General features: G+C 36.5%; 1 protein-coding gene across 1 annotated transcript in view; it reads right to left on the reverse strand.

Annotated features, from left to right (window-relative positions):
- LOC102233624 (inactive ubiquitin carboxyl-terminal hydrolase 53-like) overlaps positions 1-21,750 on the reverse strand; it is a 39,148-nt gene that overhangs the window by 16,947 nt on the left and 451 nt on the right. The window contains exons 2-9 of the mRNA XM_023346428.1: positions 10,141-10,786; positions 7,379-7,471; positions 6,708-6,842; positions 5,017-5,127; positions 3,173-3,255; positions 2,911-2,995; positions 2,532-2,678; positions 1,312-1,461 (exon numbers count right to left, since the gene is read on the reverse strand). Coding sequence (XP_023202196.1) covers positions 1,312-1,461; positions 2,532-2,678; positions 2,911-2,995; positions 3,173-3,255; positions 5,017-5,127; positions 6,708-6,842; positions 7,379-7,471; positions 10,141-10,284 — 948 coding nt within the window. The 5' untranslated portion in view covers positions 10,285-10,786. The remainder of the gene's footprint in view (positions 1-1,311; positions 1,462-2,531; positions 2,679-2,910; positions 2,996-3,172; positions 3,256-5,016; positions 5,128-6,707; positions 6,843-7,378; positions 7,472-10,140; positions 10,787-21,750) is intronic.

A 21,750-nucleotide genomic window follows, 5' to 3' on the forward strand; every position in this document is an offset into this window, starting at 1 on the left:
ATAAAAATGTTTTAAAAGAGAAAAAATCTGGGGAAAAAACAGAATTTCCTTACAATATATATAAATAATTCAGTATTCTGTGCGACATTTTCTCTAACACAATTGGAGGCATCCATTAAAAGCCTCAACACAGACTTTAATACTCTAAATACAGTCATAAAAGAATTGAGGAGCTTCTCTGTTCTGCTTTTAAACTAGGCCAATGCTCACCAACTCATTAGGCACTAATGATTTAAATCGTGACTAATGGTGCCATCTTAATCTTGCAATAATCACAAAAAATATCATATCTTTCTATAATTCTCCCTTTTAATGCGAAGGATCCTTGTCCTTACTAAGAACCAGCAATACATTCATGTACAAACAGTGGAAATTTAAGCAAGCCGCAATATGTAATTTAATAGTGCTTAAATTGCATATTGTGGCTTGCTTGAATTTTTTTGTTAAGGCTTCTTTAGAGCTTAAAGATAAATCTTCTGATCATTTGTTAGATTGCCCCGTAGGGATCACACAAGGCTTCTTTCTTGGAATGATCTTGCTGAATCTTTATATTAATGATTTACCAGTTACCTGCATAGATGTTCATGTTAAATGTAAGCAAGCAACACAGTTATTTTATACAAGCAGAAAATGTCCATGAAGCATATTCGAGTCTAGAATCATTTTTGAATCAAGTTCAGAGATGGCTTTATAAATCTGCAAGTTTCCTTTCATCTCAGTGTCTTTATAAGGGCTGAAAATCTTGGTATTATGAGTAATTTTGAGTATCTGTGTGATATTCTTGACTCCATTTTACCTTTTAAAAATCACAATAAGTCACCAAAACTGCTCAGTTTAATTTCAAACCAAATTTTAAACCTATAAGACCATAATTGAGTCTAATTGAGGGTAACTATAATCAATTGCACCATTTTGAAGAACTCAATTTAATGAGATTTGAGGATTGTATTAATTTTAAATATGCTTGTTTTGTACATAAAGTTTTGCATAGACTTATGCCACTCTTTTAAATGAGATTTCTTTAAATGAACGACTCTAGGGGACATAGGCACCAGACTCACATGTAGCGATGATTTAAGAAACCACATACAGGAACATTTGGACAAGAACTTATTAATAAGATGTTGTAAATATTGGAAAAGTTTACTATCATACAACGGGCATCCCCTCTACCTTGTTCTGTCTTTATATTGTCTTCATTGAATGGGCTTTACTGAAATAGATCTATATATCTAGGGTCTAACAACCCTAGATATATAATCTTCCGTAAGTAACCTCTGTGTCTAATGGACCAGCGAGTGTCCTCCTCACCTCTTTCACTGTTGCATCATCAAAGAAAACCCATTTGGAGGATTTGGTGTGGAAGGCGAAGGCACAGTAGTGGTGGCTGGAGTAGCAGATCATCCCCACAAGCAGCAGCTCTCCCTTTTTGGCATGCTCATCAGTCACCCTATAGAAGAGCTGCGGTCGCAAACACACAGACAAATAAAATATTTATACCCAGGTAATTGATGCAGAAGTAAGCATTAAATAAACCTAAAACTGTTGTTCCTTCCTAGCTTTAATAGGCCAATAGCAGGCCTTCACATCTATGCTCCAATCTTCCTTACATTTCTTGCTAAAACAAGGGTTATTTTCTGCATTTGTTCCACAAACATTATAAGGACAGTGTTGGTGAATAGTTTCTCTCGAACATGTTTCTTGAACAGTACGCTTTCTGTTTCCCGTTTTAAACTTAAAAAAGGAGAGCTTTCAAAGCAAATCAAGAAGGCGTAGGACTCGCTTTAACACCCAATAAAGTCACATGGACTGTTCCAAATGAATAAAAACTTTTGTGGTGGATTAATGTGAGGGCGGGTCTAACAAATTCTTCTGATGGTTTGGCTTTGAAACAACTCAAGAGGGAACTGTTAAGAAATCAGTCTGAAAAATGGTTTGTAATGTGTGGACTGTGTCCTGATCTGAACTCCACTGATTGATTTTTGCTTGTAAAGTTCAACCACACAGACAGTTGATGTTAATAGAGCCACTGAGGACTAATTTGTAAATTATGTCATATTGTAGTTTGTAGTTCAATATTAATGTCCAACAGGAGACATCAGGAAAAACATGGCCACATTTGGGCCTATTCCTGATTGAATGTTTATCTGTAAACAAGCTTCAGAGCATTTTCTTTCTTTCAGTAAAACACGTCGAACCTTCATGTTCACTTCACAGGAATTCTCTCACACAAAGATGAGAGGAGGGCCTTTCTGACGAACTGTTTGATCGCCGGGCATTGGGAGTCAACTGCTTATGCAGCTGCACAGAATTCCACAGAAGTAATTCCCCACTTTATTTCCAACAAATGTCCGATTGCGCTACAATAAACTGACCCTAGAGCAGTCAGAAGGCGTTGTAGTTGCGTAAATAGAAATCAGTACGCTCTCCATACTTTTAATCAAGTCTGATGTTTTGGTGGACCCCACAGAGCTATTTTAATTTAGCTGGAAACTAAATTACATGTAAACGACGGCTTAAAGGCGACTCACTGCAGAGAGGCTCAGATGAGGCCCCAGCGAACGGATGACTTCCTCTGTGAGATCCGATTGTTCAGAGTCCCACACAAAGCCGATGGTAACTATTTCTGGGCAGTTCATCAGGACCTGTCTGATCCGGATCTTCTGACCACAGTTGCTCTGAAAGAAAGAAAAAAGCAAAACAACAATTTCAGTCTCATTAAGACCACAGGTATAAAATATTTCAGAAACTGTGAGCAGTATCAAGTAGTTAAATATGTAGGTGCACCTCAATTTAGAATACAATAAAAATATATATATCACAGTTATACATATCACATTTTAACTGATTACAAAAAGCCTCCAACAAAATGACAAAGATGTAAAAACAAATGAATAAAAAAATACTTACTGGACAATTTCTAAGGTCCCCAATTGTACTTGCTGCTTGTAACAGTTCCCCAAAAGACTCATCACGACGCTGATGAGTCTGTTGACTAAGAAAGCAGAAAACATCAGCACAAGATTTTTTTCTATCAAATCATAATAAAAAAAAAATAGACATAATATGACCTATAGTGAATAGGATGTAGCAGCGGTAAATCCTATTCACTATAGGTTTCTTATTACCTCCTTTAATAGGAAAAAGGAGCTTTAAATATTCTGTCCCTTACCAGAGTGCTGTGGTGGAAATATAATGTACCAGCTCTGTAAACGGCAGAGGGTCAGACGACGCCCCACAGCTACGGCACACGGACTGAAGAGGAGAAGGTCAGTGAGCAAAAAGGCAATAAAAGAAAGCTTATATAACTTCTGCCAAGGACCATTTTATTATAGGCAGGAAATAAAAAAAAAAAAAACATTAAAGATGTATACAGATGACCAAATGTGTGATTAAGTTTCAGTATTATTTGCTGCTTTGGGGTCAAAAAGTTAAGGGAGTCAGGTCAAACGTGTTATCAGCCAGATGTAGAGAGAGTATTTGTTTAGGACAGAAACAGAGTCAGTGATGGGCATCAGTGCCACAGAACAGGCTGGTGTGCATGGTGTGCGTAGCTGGGATTTATGTATACAGCATCTGTGACACATCCGGTACTGCTGCTGCAGCAGCAGTAGCATCGTGCCGCCTGACAATAAAACACCCTCTGTAATCCACAAGGGGCAACCCAGTGTGAAAACATGATGGATTGGATTCCTATTGTCTCAACCACTGACTCATGTAGCACTGTGCAAGTGTATGTGTGCAGGATCATGACGCTGTCTTAAAGAAGGTTCAGACCGTCCACAGATCAACCATGAAGGCCAAACAGATAAAATCATATACAGTAGAATTGATTGACAATGACCTAAATAATAAAATATTGAATATTTGTGAGTGTTTACAGTTGACAATACAATGTTGGACTCCATAGTTTTCTCTGGTACCCTCCATGATTTGATGAGCTGTTAAGCAGGATGTTTTCACTCAGCATTTCTGGGGAACCTGATCTAATCCAGAGAGACACCAACCACTTAATCTCAGAAGGAGCAATTCTCCTTCCTCTAAATATGGTCTAACTTATTAGTCCAGTGACAATCCACGGTTCAGGCCACAATGGCAGATTTGTAGTTTAAACACACGTTTCAACACCATCTGCATCGTTATCCACCTCAGTGAGACACTCTGCAAAAGTCAAACCATGTAAATCATAGAAATCTCTACTTTTAAAAAATGCAATTAAATGTTGTAAATTGAACATAAAATCTATATTTCTCAAGTATTTTTTTCTTTAAAGACTTGATATGTAATAATCAGATTGGTTTATTTTGTCTTTGGCTGAAGCAGGAGGATTACATTGGTATAAATGAGTCAACTCCGTCCACTATTGACATTTTCACACTACTCCAAACACTAATCCAAAGTGTAAAGCACAAAGCTGTCCTCTGTTTATGGTTTTAGAGTCCATTTGCTCTTTAAAACATTTCATCAACTCTAAGACATATCTAATTTAATGCTAAATAATGGTGTCATCATAGTGGAATATTAAACATTTATGTATGCAATGGCCGTTAAAGTCATCTTGGACTCCATTGGCTTTACCAAAGGTCTTCACAGTCCTACTCACTACTGACATCATTCTTGTGCTGATCATGACAGACCGGTGCCTCTCCCTTTTATTTCTGTGTCCGTTTTCCTTCCTCTCAACCTTTTGAGGTTCTGGTTCTGCTGAAAGTGCCATCTCTTTAAAAGATTCAGTTTCTTCTTGCTTAGAATCAGGGATTGCTATGAAGTCAACAACCTAATGAAACATTTTACTATTTGACATTGTAAAATAAAATATTATTACACTGTAAAGTTCTGTATATAATTCAATCTGAATCTTTAAGATTGCATTGTATGGATTTGAAAATATATCACTGTATATAAATTTGATCTTTTTGCTGTGCATTAAGATGGCATTTGTTGTAAATTGATAGTAGGTAAGAAAATGTAGTTAAACTCAAAACAGTGATAAATGCCTTAAAGAAACATACTGACCTGCTCATAAAGTGACATAGCAAACTTCTGATGCGTGATACAAGAGTTGGAGGTGCAGGCATCTGTCTCCTCAGGCACAATATGCAGGTGGATCCTCTCCAGTATGTTTTCCTAAGAAAGACAAGGAAATGCCTCAGATATAAAACAACTAATTCAATTGGAGTTATTTCAATAACATCTGTAACATCATGGTGTAAACAAGCAGCTGCACTTCAGATTCTTTGTATTTTTACCAAGCCCTATAAAGTGCAAGAAATATTAAAGGCTTGCAAAATATTACGCTACACAGTACAGGCTCAACATCAGTTTTTAAACGTGACACTGGTTCACAATGTGCCTCTTGATGTGATAACACAGCAATAGAAAAACAAACATATAAGAAACAAGTTAAACCAAAACAACATGTGCACACGTCCTACTATCCTTGGAAACAACTTTAAAATGCCTGAAAGTAACCTGTTCATCTGGAGTACAATGGAATGCAAGTAAAAAAACAAGGAAACAATGCAGCAGTCACACCGCCCAGGGCTAATATGGTGAGAAAATTGTAATTCAATCCAGGAACAAAAGCTAGGGAGCTTGTGAGAATACAGAAGGAGACAGGTACAAATGAACCCCGCTCACAAGTAGAACCAGTCCGGTACTGAGATATTCTCAAAGGCCCAGAAAACGTCTGTAGTAGAAAAGATAGATTTTCTTGCAGCTTGCAAATATGCATCAGGAGAGTAACATTACATCCTGACACATTTTGGTTTAGAACATTTTTTACCCCTATGGTGGCTGCCACTTAAAAAGTGGCGTCTATGTTTTACCATTTTGTGCTGCACATTGGGGGACAAGATGTCCAGAAAACACAGATATGACATCCTTATGTCTGCTTAGGGCTCTTAGAATAAAAACAAGCCAAAAGCAGAAAACTGAAAGGGAAGTAAGTAGATATCGGCATCACTAAAACCTAAGTACATAAATAAGTAAGTAAGTAAATAATAAAGCGAGTTAATTAACTAGATAGAAGGTAAATATATAGACCTTTATATAAGTACATGTGCAAACATGATGGAAGTTAATAAGTCAGTAAGTAATAAACAAGTAAATAAATATTTCAGTTACTAAACCTAAAAATAAGTTAGCATGGGAAAAAATAAGCAAAAAGCAAAAAGGAATGGATCAATATCCATTAAATTGATTATCATGTAATGAGTACTTTTACTTTTTGGTCAATTATGGTGTCAAATAATGCAATTTTCTATTGTTTCCGATTTCTTAAAATTCCTACATATTGTCACACTTAATGACTATTTTGCATATTCAAACTAATGTGTGGTTCAGTGCCCCATCCAGGCACTTATAGTCCACAAGAAATTCATGTTGTTCTGTTTGAAACTCTCCCTTTAAATCCATTGTGATGAGGTTCATACAAAACTCTGATGAGTTTCTAGCGATTAACACTGTAAATAACATAAACTAATCCAAACAGACTAAAGAAAACCTTTCTATCAAAAATAATAAGCAGTGGTCCAAACACAGCCAACATGCTTATATAACCTGTCATGATAATATTTAGTCCTATTGTGGAAGAAGTTGAGAGGGGAGGGAATAGGGGGGACAGAAGCTCTTTCAGTGACCTCCCCCAACAGTTTGTTGCAGAGAGTTGCCCTCACTGCGTGGCAGCATAACACACAAACACTTACAAAGCACTCTGCGGCATCATCCATAAAGCCCAGCTGGAAGCGCTGCTCGTCCTTAAAGGTCTCTGCCAAGGCGTGACGCAGGTTGTCAGAAGGCAAGGCGCGCTCCCGACTCTGCTGGAACTGGGAGAAAAGGCCCTGACGAAGGAATAGAGGAGAGGTTCACACATGGACAGTGCCACATTGTCTTTACGGGCATTCATATATCTGGATTCATACCGCTAGACTTTTGTTAATAGTCATTTTGAAGTAAAAAAAAAAATTCAATGTGAAAAACACAAAGTAGCAAATAACACTTTTCAGACGTTTCCATTCCATCCCTATGTTGAAACATGGTGCTGGCAGCATCGTGCTGTTGGAAAGCTATTATTCTGTAAACACACACAAACTGGTCAGAATTAATTGAATTAAAAGATGGTTTTATGTAAGAGGGCTAATATTTAACTGAAAATCATGTTTTCTACTTTGTGTCGGTCCACTTCATAAAATCCCAATAAAACATGTTGATGTTTGTATTGCATGTTAATGAAGGGGTATGAATATTTTTGCAAGGTAATGTGCAATAATAATTTCTGTGACCAGGTGTACAATGCATCCATAACGGCAAAAAAAAAAAAGCTTCATGGACATTTTGGCGCTTACGCTTATTTAGGAAGTTGCTAGAAATGCCGTACCTTTAGTGCACAAAAAATGCATGAGTCTCCCAGACAGAAATGCCCCGGCAGCTGTCTCAAGCTGCGTCTGAAGATGTCCAGATGCCACAGGACCTACAAAAAGGAAACAGAGAAGCAAGTTAATCTCCAATCTCATAGTCAGAGGATTTCCTACAATCAAATCATGTAAACACTCTCAGAAATACAAACAAAATTCCAACGACCAGGAGCAGAAGTTTTGTTTTTGTTGAGTGTGAATAATCTTATTATGTAAGAGAGCCAAACACCCTTGGGTATATTTTGTTATATGCATGACATTCAAAATCATGTCTCCAAGGTCTCAGAATCGTCTCTCAGCCAAAAGCGATGATCATCTCCAACCAGCTCATGGGTTGTCTTAGCCTCTGAGTCATGGTCTTCTTTGAGACTGACTTAACTCATGATTGCTGCAATGAATCATCGCACCAGCCAGGGCTCCAGTGGTCAAAAGCAACTGTGGAGAACATTCATAAACTGCTGGGAAGCTCGGACAGATTTAGACGGTGACTAAGCCCCTGAAATCACTACAATAAAGACAGAGGGTGGAACATGTTGTACTGTGACACCAATAAAATAAATAAGCCAACAAAAATTCAGCTATTTGATATTTAGGACAGAATTTCGCGTTTTTTCCATAATTTATTTTAACAGTGTATTTTATTTGACTATTTTCCAGTTCTAAATAACTTAACGGCTGAAAGAAAGGTGACCAGCGGGGCCAGTTTTTAGGAAGTCCTCCTTTTGCGAGTTTCATGGCTTGTTTATGCATTCCTAACCAAGCAAGTCTTCAGATTCTGGGTTTTTAACCATTTGTCTTTCTGATGGTTTCCAGTTCTGTCAGATTCTTGGTTCCTTATACAAACACACCACTATTCTGGTGAGAGGGTTTCCTGGGTCAGTTTTGGTTAGAATCAGTGAAACTAAGAGTACTTTATGCCACTTGAGGTCTATTTTTAAGATTTTCCTCTTCCCGTCTTTAGTTCATTCTTAATACAAAGTTTCTGTTCGATTCTGGAATTTGTTGGCTTCTGGTCTACATTACTACAATGTTCTTCCTGTTTCTAGCTTATTCCAACTTGCTCTGGGTCACAAGAATGAGATAAGATTTTAGCATTTTTCATATACACTCAGAACAACAGTTTTCACAATCCTACTGATTCCTAGATTGGGTTGCGGTTTTCTCTTATTCAGTCCAGATTTCTCTCGGAGTTTTATAGCAGGGCTCCGTCAAATGCTTTCCTAATGTTAAAAACCGCACTAAAAAATAAATTAAAACAAATTACACTGCATCTACATTTAAAAATGTTTAACATATCGCAACAAGTATTTTATAAAATCTGATTCAGGTTTGATCAGTTTATGTATTTTACATTTTCATCTGTAATTGATCAAATTAAGTCCAGAACCTATAAAATCTACTAATCAGAATATTTGTTCATCTTAAAATCTAAATCTCAAACCACATCAAAACTTCAGTGCTTACAGACAACCCATAGACAAAGCAAAAATTATGATATCTAGCATAATTAAAGGTACTTTAATTCAACCAGGAAGTCTGTTACTAAAGGCTAAGATTGTTAGTGTTACTATTTTCAAATTATTAGTTTCATAACATCAGCAGAATATGTCCTTACTTTTTAAAAAGATTAATAAATGCAGTTATTGTGCGTTTTTTTGTGATAAGTAACTAAAGTAGTCGGGGACATGCAGCTTCAGCCAAAAAACCTATTCCCCGAAACAGACAGAAATATATTTTAAATACTTTTTATTATCAGTTATACTGTTACATATTAAATACCGCAAGATACAATTTGAAGTCTATATTGCCCTGTTTTTCTTCCAGTCAGAAGTAAATCTACCAGGGGTAGGAATAATTTTGGGCTTAACTGTAAATGATTGGTATCAGAGGTTCCCCATTGTTGGTGTGTTCTGTTTGTGCATGACTTTGCACATCTGCATGTTAAAAGTAGTTTTTTGTTTGTTTTATTTTTTTTTTAAATCACAGCCAATTTATGTCTGACCGACATGGCAAAACTGTATTACAGTGTGCCTCATTTGCTTGATCTCAGGAATCTGAGTTTTATGCGACTGTTTTTTCTCCCCTTTAAAATGACATTTGCAAAAAAAAAAGATGCTGTTGTCACTCAATGTTTGTCTTTTTTTTTTTTACACACATGAAGGCCTTCATCAAAATATAAATAAAAAAGTAGTAAGCTCAAAATGTAATAAAATCTGATATTCAGATGTTTTATTTTTATGCAAAGGAAAAATATATCTTGAATATCTAGGTAAAATTATATGTCAAATTTTCATCTATAGTCAGTTTATATTTGTTGATAATGCAGACCTGGAGATTATTAAAATTGAGTCCTTAAATTTTATTTTTATTTATTAATTTATTCCTAACTTTTTTGTGTCCTTTCTGGATGTTTAAGGTCCTGCAAACCTCTACCATTTATTTTTCCTTCCTGTACAATGAAACTTAAACTCACTAGTCTTGGTTTTAGCAATTATTTATTTATTTATTTATTTTAGTTTAAACTAACCATGTAAACAAGAGCATATGGCAATCTAGATTTTGGAAGTTTGAAATTATTATAAAGCTCTTAATCATTCCTGATGACTGAATAAGCCCCAACAGTCAAACTCAAGACCTAAGTACAGCTAAAGCCAAAATCTCCAACTTCTCAGACAAGCCACATTTTTGCCTGACACTCCTTTGCACCAACAAATGTTTCACCTACCTGCACAGCACTGTTGAGAAAGCAGCTATTCTGGCCCGGCTCATTTAGCAGTCCCTTGGTTGGGGCCAGAGACATCATGCTCCCTGGCTGGTAGGATTTCCCCAGATTGCCCCCCGGCTTCCTGAAGAACTTGGCCCATGCCATTGGTTAGTGGAGTCTGCTCTCAGATCGGTGGGATAGTTAACTAGATAGAGGATAAGGCAGGTTGTAGCTGGGATCAGATCCCGATTGGGCCCAATAGTCCAAGGTTAGGTTATTCCACAAGCTGCTGCAGCTCCCCAGCTACACATAGGATTCTAGTCAATGTCAGCAGCTCACAAGTTCTGTTTACCCTCTCTGCAGCTTTAATAATCTTAGTAAAATCCAAAGTAAACTTGCAATGGGGGAAAAAAAAGTTACAATCCACGTCTTTGTATAGGCAAGGCTTTAGTGGCGAGTTGTGTTTTTTCTTCTGAAAAAAATGCACTTTCTGAACTCAGAAAAACAGTTCAATCATCCGTTAAAATAGCAGGACAAAACTTCAAACTGCCTTCAAAAGGGGACGGTAAAGCTTTCAGCAAGTTCGCCATCATGGTGCACACTTCCAGCTTAAGTTACTCGTCTGCTGCAGAAGTTTTATCCAGGTAAAGCTGAAAATATGTCCACTCTGTGAGGGGGAAAAAAAGAGAGAGTTAGATCCAGAGAGCTTTATGAGGTCAATGTGCAGCTGATTACCAGTGACAGCAGTGAGTTCTGTATTATCATTTTACTTTTACTGTCGATTTGCCCATTTGGTTTTAAAAAAGGAAAACGTGCAACTGATCCAACCAATCACACAAGAATGTGCAGCCTCATTTCTGTTTTCATTGATGTCGAGCTGATCTTTGCAGGCATGTAAACAAAGCTTACACATTAACTTTTACAGATACCCTTTGCACCAGAGGAGTGTAACTGAACTCGGCACAAATTCAGACAGTGTTTTGAATTCAGACACGTTTATTTTTAATCGCCCAATGTGATTCCTTATTTAGTCTTTACTTAACTTCAGCTAAAAGATAATAACTAGTGTGTAGGATTGACAAGCCAAAATCTGATTTTGACAGATTATGATTGCTTTGAAAGCACTTTAATACATAAAAGAAAAAAAAACTATTTATGGTGGAAAATGGTGGTCTGTCCCATTTGGGTTGGCAGTCTGTCGGTCTTAAGTAAAGGGATTGAAAATATCTCTATCTTTTTCATGAATGATGGTATGATGATAGATGAACAAACAGATGTGGGCTTCATCTGCAGTAATGCAGGTACTGCTCCAGTTTATAAAGTTCTGATTTTTAATAAACTTAGAAAAGTGTATCTAAGTACATGTTGTTGGTTATAGATGAAAAATAGTTGGAGCTGCTGAGTTTTGGTACAATCAATTAATGGAAAAAAATACAGATCATTTGTATTTGATCTGGAAAAAAAAGGATATATGGTCAATGGATTGGTGCAACTCTACCAATTTCCCAAAGAGTTCAATGTCAAATGTTCACAAAAGCCAGGCATTTTTTTTCCTAATCCAACATTAACACTAGAATTTTATCAAGTCAAAACAATGTCATGATAGTCACTAAATCAACCATTTTTGAACCCATTTGCAATCAGAATGCAAGTTTCTTTTGTTAATTTGTTCTTGGCGTCCCTTCATAAGCTAAACAAAGACACACAGATCCAACCCATTTTCTATTTTTGTTCTTTTGATTAACAATTGAACACTTGGAGGACAATAAAAATGAAATTACCCATCAGATTTTTGGAACATGTAATTCAGAATTTTAAAAGCAAGACCTGGAACTCAAGAGGCATCAAAATCTGCAGCAATTGTGTGCATGCTATGCACTCTGGACTGAGAGGCTCACCAGCAGACTGTGTTGAAAGGTCTGATGGATGAATATGTTTGTGCTGAGCAAGGCAGTGGATGCTGTCTGGGTTATTACATTAGGGAATGCCCCAAGAGACTCATGGAGTCACAACTTGTGATTTTCCACAAGTTTGTTGGTGATTTTGAAGGCTGTTTTATTCTAAATGGAAACAAAGCTCATCTTGAGGCTCTCTTGAAATCTGCTCTATGAAAGATGTGGTTACAACTTCAATAATGTACAAAGCAGCGAAAGTGATAAATCCTCTGAATCAGTTAGTTTTGTTGTAAATTAGTTTCTTCATTTTAATCCCAGTCTACTTCCTTTTCATACCAGAAAAACAATTTTGTACCTTACCGCTATGTGTGAGTTTATTTATCTCAATAATTATACATTTTAATGAATTATGGACCAAGTTATAGAAATGAAAATGCTACTTTCTCACAAACAACTTTATATGATTTTCTGAAGATCAGAAAATAATATACTTCAATGTCACTTGACAGATTGTGACGGCTGATCAAACCAAAATAACTGCCATCATTTACTGGCATAAAATATTCACATTTATCTCTCTACTAAACTATAAAAAAAAACCATAAAAGACTCAAAGTGCATGTATAAAGCCCCCACCCAATGTGGGGACAAACTGATGCAGGGTACACACCAAACTTCAAAAAGGTGAGTGTTAGTTGATGCAAGTATAAAATGCCCTCATGGTTAATACGAAATCACAGAGGGTAGATGCTCAAGAAAGTCAAGCTAGCCATGACTAAAATAGTACAAGTATAAAATGACTAGAGGGTGAACTGACCACCGCCCACAATAATTTTTCCTGTTTTAAGCACAAACAAATCAAAGATTTTGTTTTGTGTCACTAAGCAGCACAACAAAACTTTCTTGTTGAAAGAGTCCCTCAAACCACCAGTTTCTGTCTAAACCTGCTAAACAACCCTGCCTTGGTGGAATTTCAGGAATCTTAAATGGATCGTTGGGTCGTCACAACATAGTGTATATACATATCCAACAGTTAATTTCACAACCTGAAGTTTAGTATTAATACAGCAGGATTACCATTCAAACAGGCGTTTCAACCAAGATGCCGTTTAAACTGGAAGCTGGCGCTCCGAAGGAACAGAATTCCAAAACAATCCCTACAGCTGTTTTAAAAATAGTTTCAGCAGAAGGAAGAAATGTGTACAAACCACCTGTACTGTACAGCACTGATGTCACATGTTCTTAACTGCTGGTATCAGTGTGACGCAAGCCTTCAAGCTGAGCCATATGTTGGAATACGATGGAAACATAGCAACTACACGAGAAGAGCTTGGAAACTTTCATGTTGCAATCCCTCTTTATTAAACTGTGACATTGCACAAGCATCCAACATGCTGTATGGGAGTTAAACTGGACTCATTTACCAGAGAAGGAAGCTACATCAGACATCGTTGAGTCAACATAACTCAACGTCAAGCTGATGGCATGAAGAGTGATGCCAGCACATGTTTTGTGTTGTGATACTGCTGACAACAGCCAGAGTGTATATATGGCTGTGCCTTTTATGAGTCTGGAAATTTTATTGCATTACAGTGGTTCATTTGAAAAGCTGCCAGCCTCAGTTACATTATTTATATCAGCGTTTTTGTCTCAGCAGAACTGACACTTGCTGACCTCAAGGCAGTAATGCTGTCACTCATCTGAAGAATCATACACTACTTTTTGGAAGATATGGAAATTAAGCTATGCCATTGCATTTTTCTGCAACAATTGTATTAATCTGAAAGCAGGATGTCCATGCAATTTTGCTAGCCTGAACTGACCGAGTTGCAGTCCGGGTTAGACAACTTGCTACATGTGTTTGGAGGATAGAAGGAAATATTAATGTGCCTGTTAAATTTAATCACAAGCTAAGTATTTCAAGGTAAACCAGAAAAAAAGGCTCCATTGTATTCAGCTACAAAGAAAAATAAAATGTCTGGCTCAATGTTCAGAAACCTTGGTGGAGAAAATGACTGCTGGCTGGTGTTCAGATGCCAGGTTTACATCATTTCGGTGGAAGCCAAAACGGCTGTTAACACCCTTCCGTTTCAAGTCCAAGGTGTGAAAATGAAATGCTTTTCCTGGGACTGATTTGTCTTCCAACGAACTCACCCTCATAAGTTCATACACAATGCGCTTTCCCACTAAAACCCTCCGACTTCATTTCCAGATGTAACTATAATGAGCCGTACCTCACATAACACCGATTTGTTTGTTTTCATGCATTTGACTTGCATAGCAACTTATTTAAGCTCAGAATGTCTTGATTGTATTTTTGCTGATTCTACATGCCAAAGCAGTTTTTTCTCCCCTTTGAATTTCAATTTGTCATGTTCTGAGTAATCGCATGCAAAAATCCAGCTCAGCTGGATGCAGCAGTGAGACAATGGAAGCAGAAGTATCTCTGATATGTGATGGGAAAAAATATAAAAACACATTTCTAAAATGAGACACACTGCTCAAACAGGAAAAGCCAACCCAGAAACAGGAAAACATACAGTGCACCTGGCTCATGTTCATAGCTTTTTAACATTTTGATACATTCAAATCAAAAATATTAATTTATTTCATTGGTATTATATGTGATCGAAGAGCACAAAGTACTTAACCACAGAGGAGTGTTAGAATAAATGGCTTTTAAACTTTTTTTAATACAAATCTTAAAAGTGTGGTTTGCCTTCGTATTTAGTCCTTTTTACTTGGATAGCCCTGAATAAAATCCACTAAAATCAAATATCTTCAGAAGTCACCTAGTAATAAAACAAGCACCATGTAGGGCTGGGCGATGTATCGCGTATCAAGTATACTCGATGTATCGCAATATTTTCCTAAAACTTATTTCTCACCTTGTTATCTAGAGTAGACAGTTCATAGCAAAACACTGCATCCCTTTTTATATGAGCTTACATTTAAGTCTAGCAGGGAAATGGGGGCGGAAACTTGCGTGGGTGAAATCATGCTGCAAGGAGTCTAGTTTAAAATAACAATGAAGCTCATTTAAGAATATCGTGATATATATTGTGTATCGTGATATATAGCAAAACTATATCAGGATATTAGATTTTCCTCATACCCCCCAGTCCTAACCATACGTGTACTTTGATCTCTCAGTATAAATCCAGCTCAGAAGTTGGAAAAAAAAACAGCATCAAAATCACCAGGAAACACAGCAGACAACTCATGGAGAAAGTTGAGAAGTTTGAAGCAGACTTGGATTATAAAACAAACCATCTCATATAACTCTGTTCAATAAATCAACTTAAAATGGCACATCTGCAAACCTACAAAAATATGTCACCTATAGTGACAGTTTGAGAAAGAACAACATTAATCAGAAAAGCATCAGAAAGCCTCATGGTACCCCTGGAGTAGATGCACACCATAAGCCTGGCTTTTTAATGGAAGAGCAGCAAAAAGAAAGCTTTCATATTGAACACCACAAACATGCAAGAAAATACTCTCATCAGGTGAGACTAAAAAAATTTAACTTCTTGGCCTAGTTGCACAAAAGTATGTACTTTAGTAAACTAGAACATTATATCAAACTAAGCATTTTATTAGCAGCATCAGGATGTGGGTGTGCTTTGATTAAACAGTGACAAGAAAGCAGGTGACAAGTGACAAGAAAGCAGGCAGAGAAGAAAAAAACTACTGGACTAAACAAAGCAAAAAGTATCTATAGAAAAACATGATGTACTTATTTCTGTAAATGTCCAAAGATAAAATGTATCTTAAGATATCAGTTACAGTAAAAAAAAAAACAAGAAAGCAAGGATGCAATGATAAATTAGCCCAGATATCCTTAATTTTGAGAGATAAGTGATTTGCAACATGAGAACCCAATCTTATCACCTCTGCAAAGGTTTGCAAGACTACTGTTACCAAATTAGTGACTGTATTTTGCAACTTTTCCAGGAAAAGAAAAAATCTGTATCCTCCAAAACCAGAATAGGCAGGTCAGGCTTTTTAAAGATTGTGACTAGCCAGAAAACTGCAATAAGTGCACCCCAACTAAAGCCTAATAAAATGGGTAAAAACTACATAACCCAATACAAAGAAAAAAATGAAAAAAAAATTACTTAAAAGAATACAGATTTATTAGCAAGTACTTTTACTGCAACATCTTTTATCCATCAAAACAGTGTCGCTGCATAAAATACTGCAGCTTGATAATTTAATAAGCCTAAAGACAAACCACTTTCTCGCTTCTTCCTGTTCCTTCTTCCTCTTCAACTCGATCAAAAATGTAGAACACCTCTTTGAGAAAGCCCAAAAAGATTTTTTTTTCTCTTCTTGTGAGCAGTGCTGCAGGAATCCCAGGTTTCCTTCAGTAAACAAAAGCTGTCTCGTACGTCAAACCCAGGGACGACTCATTCCCCCCCTCCACTTGTCAAAAATAAAACATCTCAGGCTGACACTTTAAAGCGTCAAACCAGAGTGAGGGGAGTATCAGCAGTATCGTAATGCCCAAGGAGTCTGTAAAATATGAAGAAATACGACAGAAATGCGTGGGCGGTCCTGTTCTAAGATTAATCTATCAGAGATCTGTTGATGGATTGCCTCATTAAGGAAGATTCAATTGATCTCCTATATATGGTCAATGCCAGGAGCTGCTGATGAATCAATCTGCGGTTAACTGAGTCACACTTATTTGATGTCATTATGAAGTGGGAACACAAACACGTCAAAGAGAGAAGAAGCACATAGTGTACTCAGAAGGCCTTCACTGTGACTGTTCAGCTATGACAATCCCCATAACATAAGTTAATAATTCAACCAAATCCTGCAAGTGTTTTAAAAGCAAATGCACAGCTTTTTACTATTTTAATCAAAAGCAGCTATATAATGTCTTTATGGCATTTTTTTGCCCTAACAGCTTCTATTAAACCAGAATCTTCAAAAAAATTAGAATTAAAGCTCCTTCACAGGTAGTTTAATTCAAAACATGACAAAGTTTGGGGAACGGATCATTAAATTCGAACTGAAACAATCTGGAGAAACTATTTATTTACCAGGTAGTAACTTGGAGCCTCTGTTTCAAGAAAGAGAAAAAAAAAAAAAACATCTTTTGTTTGTTTTTCTAATAAAATGCTGCTCCCCAAATCCAAAACATTCCTACTTTGACATTCAGTTCATGCAAAGTTTCCCACCACTGAATTCACATTCCTTCTACTGGGAAATGTGACAAATTACAACACTTTGTGTATTTATTAAGCCGCCACAACCTGTCAACACATGCTTCTCATTTCAGAAGCAGGCAAAGTTCTCAGAAGTCCAAAGCATTTCTTCAAATCAAAGAATGAAGTCACGTTTTTTTCCCCATTTCTACTGCTCTCTTTCCCTCTTTATACTGGCTTTAAGTTCAAGCCTTCCAGGAATTTCAGAGTTATTTCATTTGTGGAGCTCAGGCATATGCTGAGAAGCTTTTAAAGAAGCAACAATAAAAACCTGACCCTGCATCTAAAGAGAAAAAAAACAAAAAAGGAACCAGCGAAACATCTCTAATTCCCTTCGGACAGGATTCAAGCATTTGGGCAACAAAGAAGTTATCCTTTCCTGTGTCGGCTTCCTGCTCTTCAGCATACGGTCACCATGATCGGCCTTGTAAAACTAAACTGGCCAGTCACACTATGCAGGGTCAGCCATTATTTCCCACGGCCCACAGAGGAAAAGACTCTGTGGAGAACAAAAGCAGTTCTCCCAGTTCCAGGAACCAGCTCTTGAGTAAAAGTTTTGACTGAAATACAACATCCTCCTGTCTGCTCTTGGAACTACTTCCATAAGGTCTGCCGGTTTAAAAACACCTCGCTATGAAACCCAATGTAGGATTACCTCCAATCCTTCAACTGTACTAAGCTCAATTTTAGTCTTTAAGAAAAGACTTAAAATGGTTATTATTCAAAAGTATAAGGATGAACAGGGGTGATGAATTTGGCTGAGAATTACAGCACTGTGGATGACTTGGGCAATTGGGTACAGGCGTGTGTAGGCATGTGTAAATATATGTGGGTGTGTAAATAGGTAAATATTATTTATGTATATATGCAGGTAGATGCGTATGTATATATATATATATATATATATATGTATATATATATATATATATATATGGGTGTGTGTATTACTTTCATTTGGTTCAGGAAAACTTATAGTTATTATTATAATTGTTTTATTGTTTTGGAAAGGATACTAGAAATAGGAAGACTACTTATGCTATGAATTAATGAATGGAAAAGGGGTATGATTATATAAGTTAAACTTCATCATACTCCTTTTCAGACTTACACTCACCGAATAAGTGGTGCATTTACATGTATTTGAGTATGTAAATTTGATAGTAAGGTATTGTATTTATACTTAGAAACATGAAAGTCTTTATTATTATTACATTTGTTAGCAATATGTCTGTCTGAAATAAATGATCATCATAATCAAATTATGGCAACAGAGTGAGCACTTGCATGGATTTTACTTTTACACTTGCTACTAAGCATAATCCAGTTTCAAGGAATTCATTGTGGAGAGATTCCCCCAACAAGTGTTGCTGAGTCCTGTCAGCAACCTGTGTGTGACCCCGAATTAAAAAGAAGGAGGAATAACTAAAAACTGCTTTTAAAAGTTGTAAAATTATAAATAGTTTATCATTCTAAGCACAGCTTTAAACTAGACGAGAACATGAACAGGTCTGCATACACCCTATCAAAAGGAACGTCCTATATGAACTGAAGGAGCCTCCCTTACATTCTAGGAACTTAAAGAGTCATTCCTGACTTCTGTTACCTTCAGCTATAAAAATGACATATCCAGTATTATCTAATAAATGAACTGGCAGTCAAACAAAAATGATTTTTTTCCCACCTTTTTTTTTTTTTTACCATCCTGTTTACTATGCATACAGGCAAAATAAGTATCATAGGTCTCTGTTGGAAAACTGCAGATATGTCCGGCCTCTTGGGGATCACTAAAATAGTCATTTGATGCTACTAACAGGCCCACTGGTAGTTTGAGAATAATGCCCTCCCCTCTCAAATGCAAAAATGGTAAGTTAAAGTCCTTATGTGAAATAAAGAACGAATGTGGGAAAGCATCTCATTCCCACTGTTCAGCATGGCAGAGGATTCGTTATTATGTGGGTCTGTTCCTCTTCCAAAGCACAGGGGAACCTTCTTAGAGTGGATGGTATCATAAACATTATTAAATAACGGGGCATTTTCATAAAAATCTGGTGTTTTGGTTATTATCGAGTCTTCTAGCTTAATAAGGATCCAAAACATAATACAAAAATGAAAACAGTAATGACTTTTCAGCCAAAACCAAAGCCATATCCTGTAGATATGTAAAAATGAGTGAAGAGAGCTAACAAGACGAGAGCATGAGGACAGACCCAGGTTAATCTACAGAGTTCCTGCAAAGAGAAACGGCTAAAGATTCTTCCCTCTGGATCCCACAACCTAATGAAATGTCACAGGAGAAGATTAAGTTCTGTATTATTTGTAAAAGAGAGTTGAATTATAGGCCACAGGGTGCTAATAATTGACAATTGATTAATTGCAAAAAATATATATATATAAAAATACTACTCCTTTACATGGAACTGTTTCATTATGTAAATGCCATCAAATGAAAGGTTGTTATTTAATGATCTACCAGTACGAGATAATGGAGGAATTTATTTTTACCTATTTTATAAAGTTTTACATATGGGTTACTAGCAACCCACTATTGGTCAGACTCCAAACATGACAAAACTTGAGAGAGCAACAATTATTATTCTACACAACAGGCACTTTTTATTTCAGAACTACATTTTTACTTAATTTTAATGTTTCATGGTGCAGGTATAGCAATAAAATAAAGTAAAAGGCAAATACTTTTTTACCTTTCTAAATAGAAATGTAAAATATCTATCTTAGGATTTGCTATGCATTTCAACCACACAAGTCTATGATAAATATTTCACCATCAGAATCTTACACCTGTCATACCTTTTACACACTTGGCAAATCCAACAGAACATGATGGCGTCTGTGGCAATATATGTCGGACTCGTGCAACATTGCAAACACCTGAACAGCATCTTCAGGTGTTTGCAAAACACTAGGCAAACACCTGAACTGGATGTTTACTTCACGATTAGACACCTGTACCTGATAAATGTGCTTCTTTCAGGTACAATTGCTCAACACGCTTGCAAACGAAGACGTGACGGAGTGCTTGGAGAGACAAAACTGGTTTGTCAGCATGCCACTGTGTGTTTTTCCACGATGTTAAGTCTTTGTGGAAATGTTCCAAAAAAGACATGAGGACAAAAGCATGAGAGTCCGGGATGTATTCATGGCTAAAGATTCTATGATTTCATCATGATTGTGCTTTGTTTGAAGAAACTAATCTGAACTCTTTAAAATGGGAGTAAACTGACCCAGTTTACGTGGTGGATGAGACAAGTGTCGGCTTTGAGTTCTGAATGAGATCGTGAAAAAGATAAAATGTGTCACCAAAACATAATAAAAGTTGTGCAATATAAGTCTGCTCCCAGTTCCCATCCCTATCTGTTTAACCTGGTTTTACAGACCATAAAGAGGCACTAAACAGGAGATGTTTTGAACTGAAATGCATAATACTGTGTTGATAAATACATTAGAACTACTTAGTAAGATATTTTTGTGAAGAATAGGTGCTTAAAATGAGCCAAGTCATCTTTTTATTTAAATTAATATCAAGGTACGTTTAACACAAATGTTTAATACATAACAGACCAAATCGAATTTGTGGGGAATGTGAATGAATTATAACCCAGCTCCTTTATTTCACGGTGTTTGCGTACATAACTGGTACAGGTATCAAAATATATCAAAGGGCTGACATTTTGTTAACACTATTAAAAGCTCACATAACGTGTAAACATCCTAACAACTGTAAATATACTTAAACATTGGTATTGTCAGTAGCTTGTTTGTGTCAAAACATATGTTAAAAAAACAAACTATAATTGTTTAGTAGCTAAGTTAAGTTTGTGGTAAGAAATTTGTATTCGTCTTAATATTCTCAGGTATGTTGAGCCAAATGCTGAGATGGGCACGTAACTTGCGTCGGGACATCAACACTAAAATGTAAACATTTAAACATTTAAAATAGCCGTTTTACGCTTAATATTTTGTTGATAGCCGCATTACAGCTGTTTAGTAAAACCGCTTTTGTGATGTATATGGGTTAAATAAGAGAGATATTGAGAAAGTTGCGAATTTCAGTCTTAAACGTAAACGCATCTTCGTATTTACTGTGAAACATCGGGCAATGCTGACCTCTAGGCGTTAGGTTCAACCTAAACTTCTTTATTTTGCTGCTTAAGTAGCTACGTGACTTGCATCGACACGCGTACATGGACCTAATATCTAAACATAAGCGTAAAATATATCTCAAGATTAGCATTACCCCGTGTTTCACACTAAAAACGAAGATGCGTTAAAACCCAGTAACGTAACCATCAATATTTAGCATAAAACATACCGTAGCGTCAACTGGCGACTTTTAAAACTAACCACAATATGAACTCGTACAAGACAGACTGTCAAAATTACAACTATTTTGGATTTTTTTTTCTGTAAACATCTTCACTAGATATTTTTGAAACTTGAGAAGTTTTACGCTAAACATGGCTAACCAGGCTAGGCCTACCTGGTTTCACCTGAGCTCC

The sequence above is a fragment of the Xiphophorus maculatus genome, chromosome 14 (genome assembly GCF_002775205.1).
Source record: "Xiphophorus maculatus strain JP 163 A chromosome 14, X_maculatus-5.0-male, whole genome shotgun sequence".
In the NCBI taxonomy this organism is placed as follows: domain Eukaryota; kingdom Metazoa; phylum Chordata; class Actinopteri; order Cyprinodontiformes; family Poeciliidae; genus Xiphophorus; species Xiphophorus maculatus.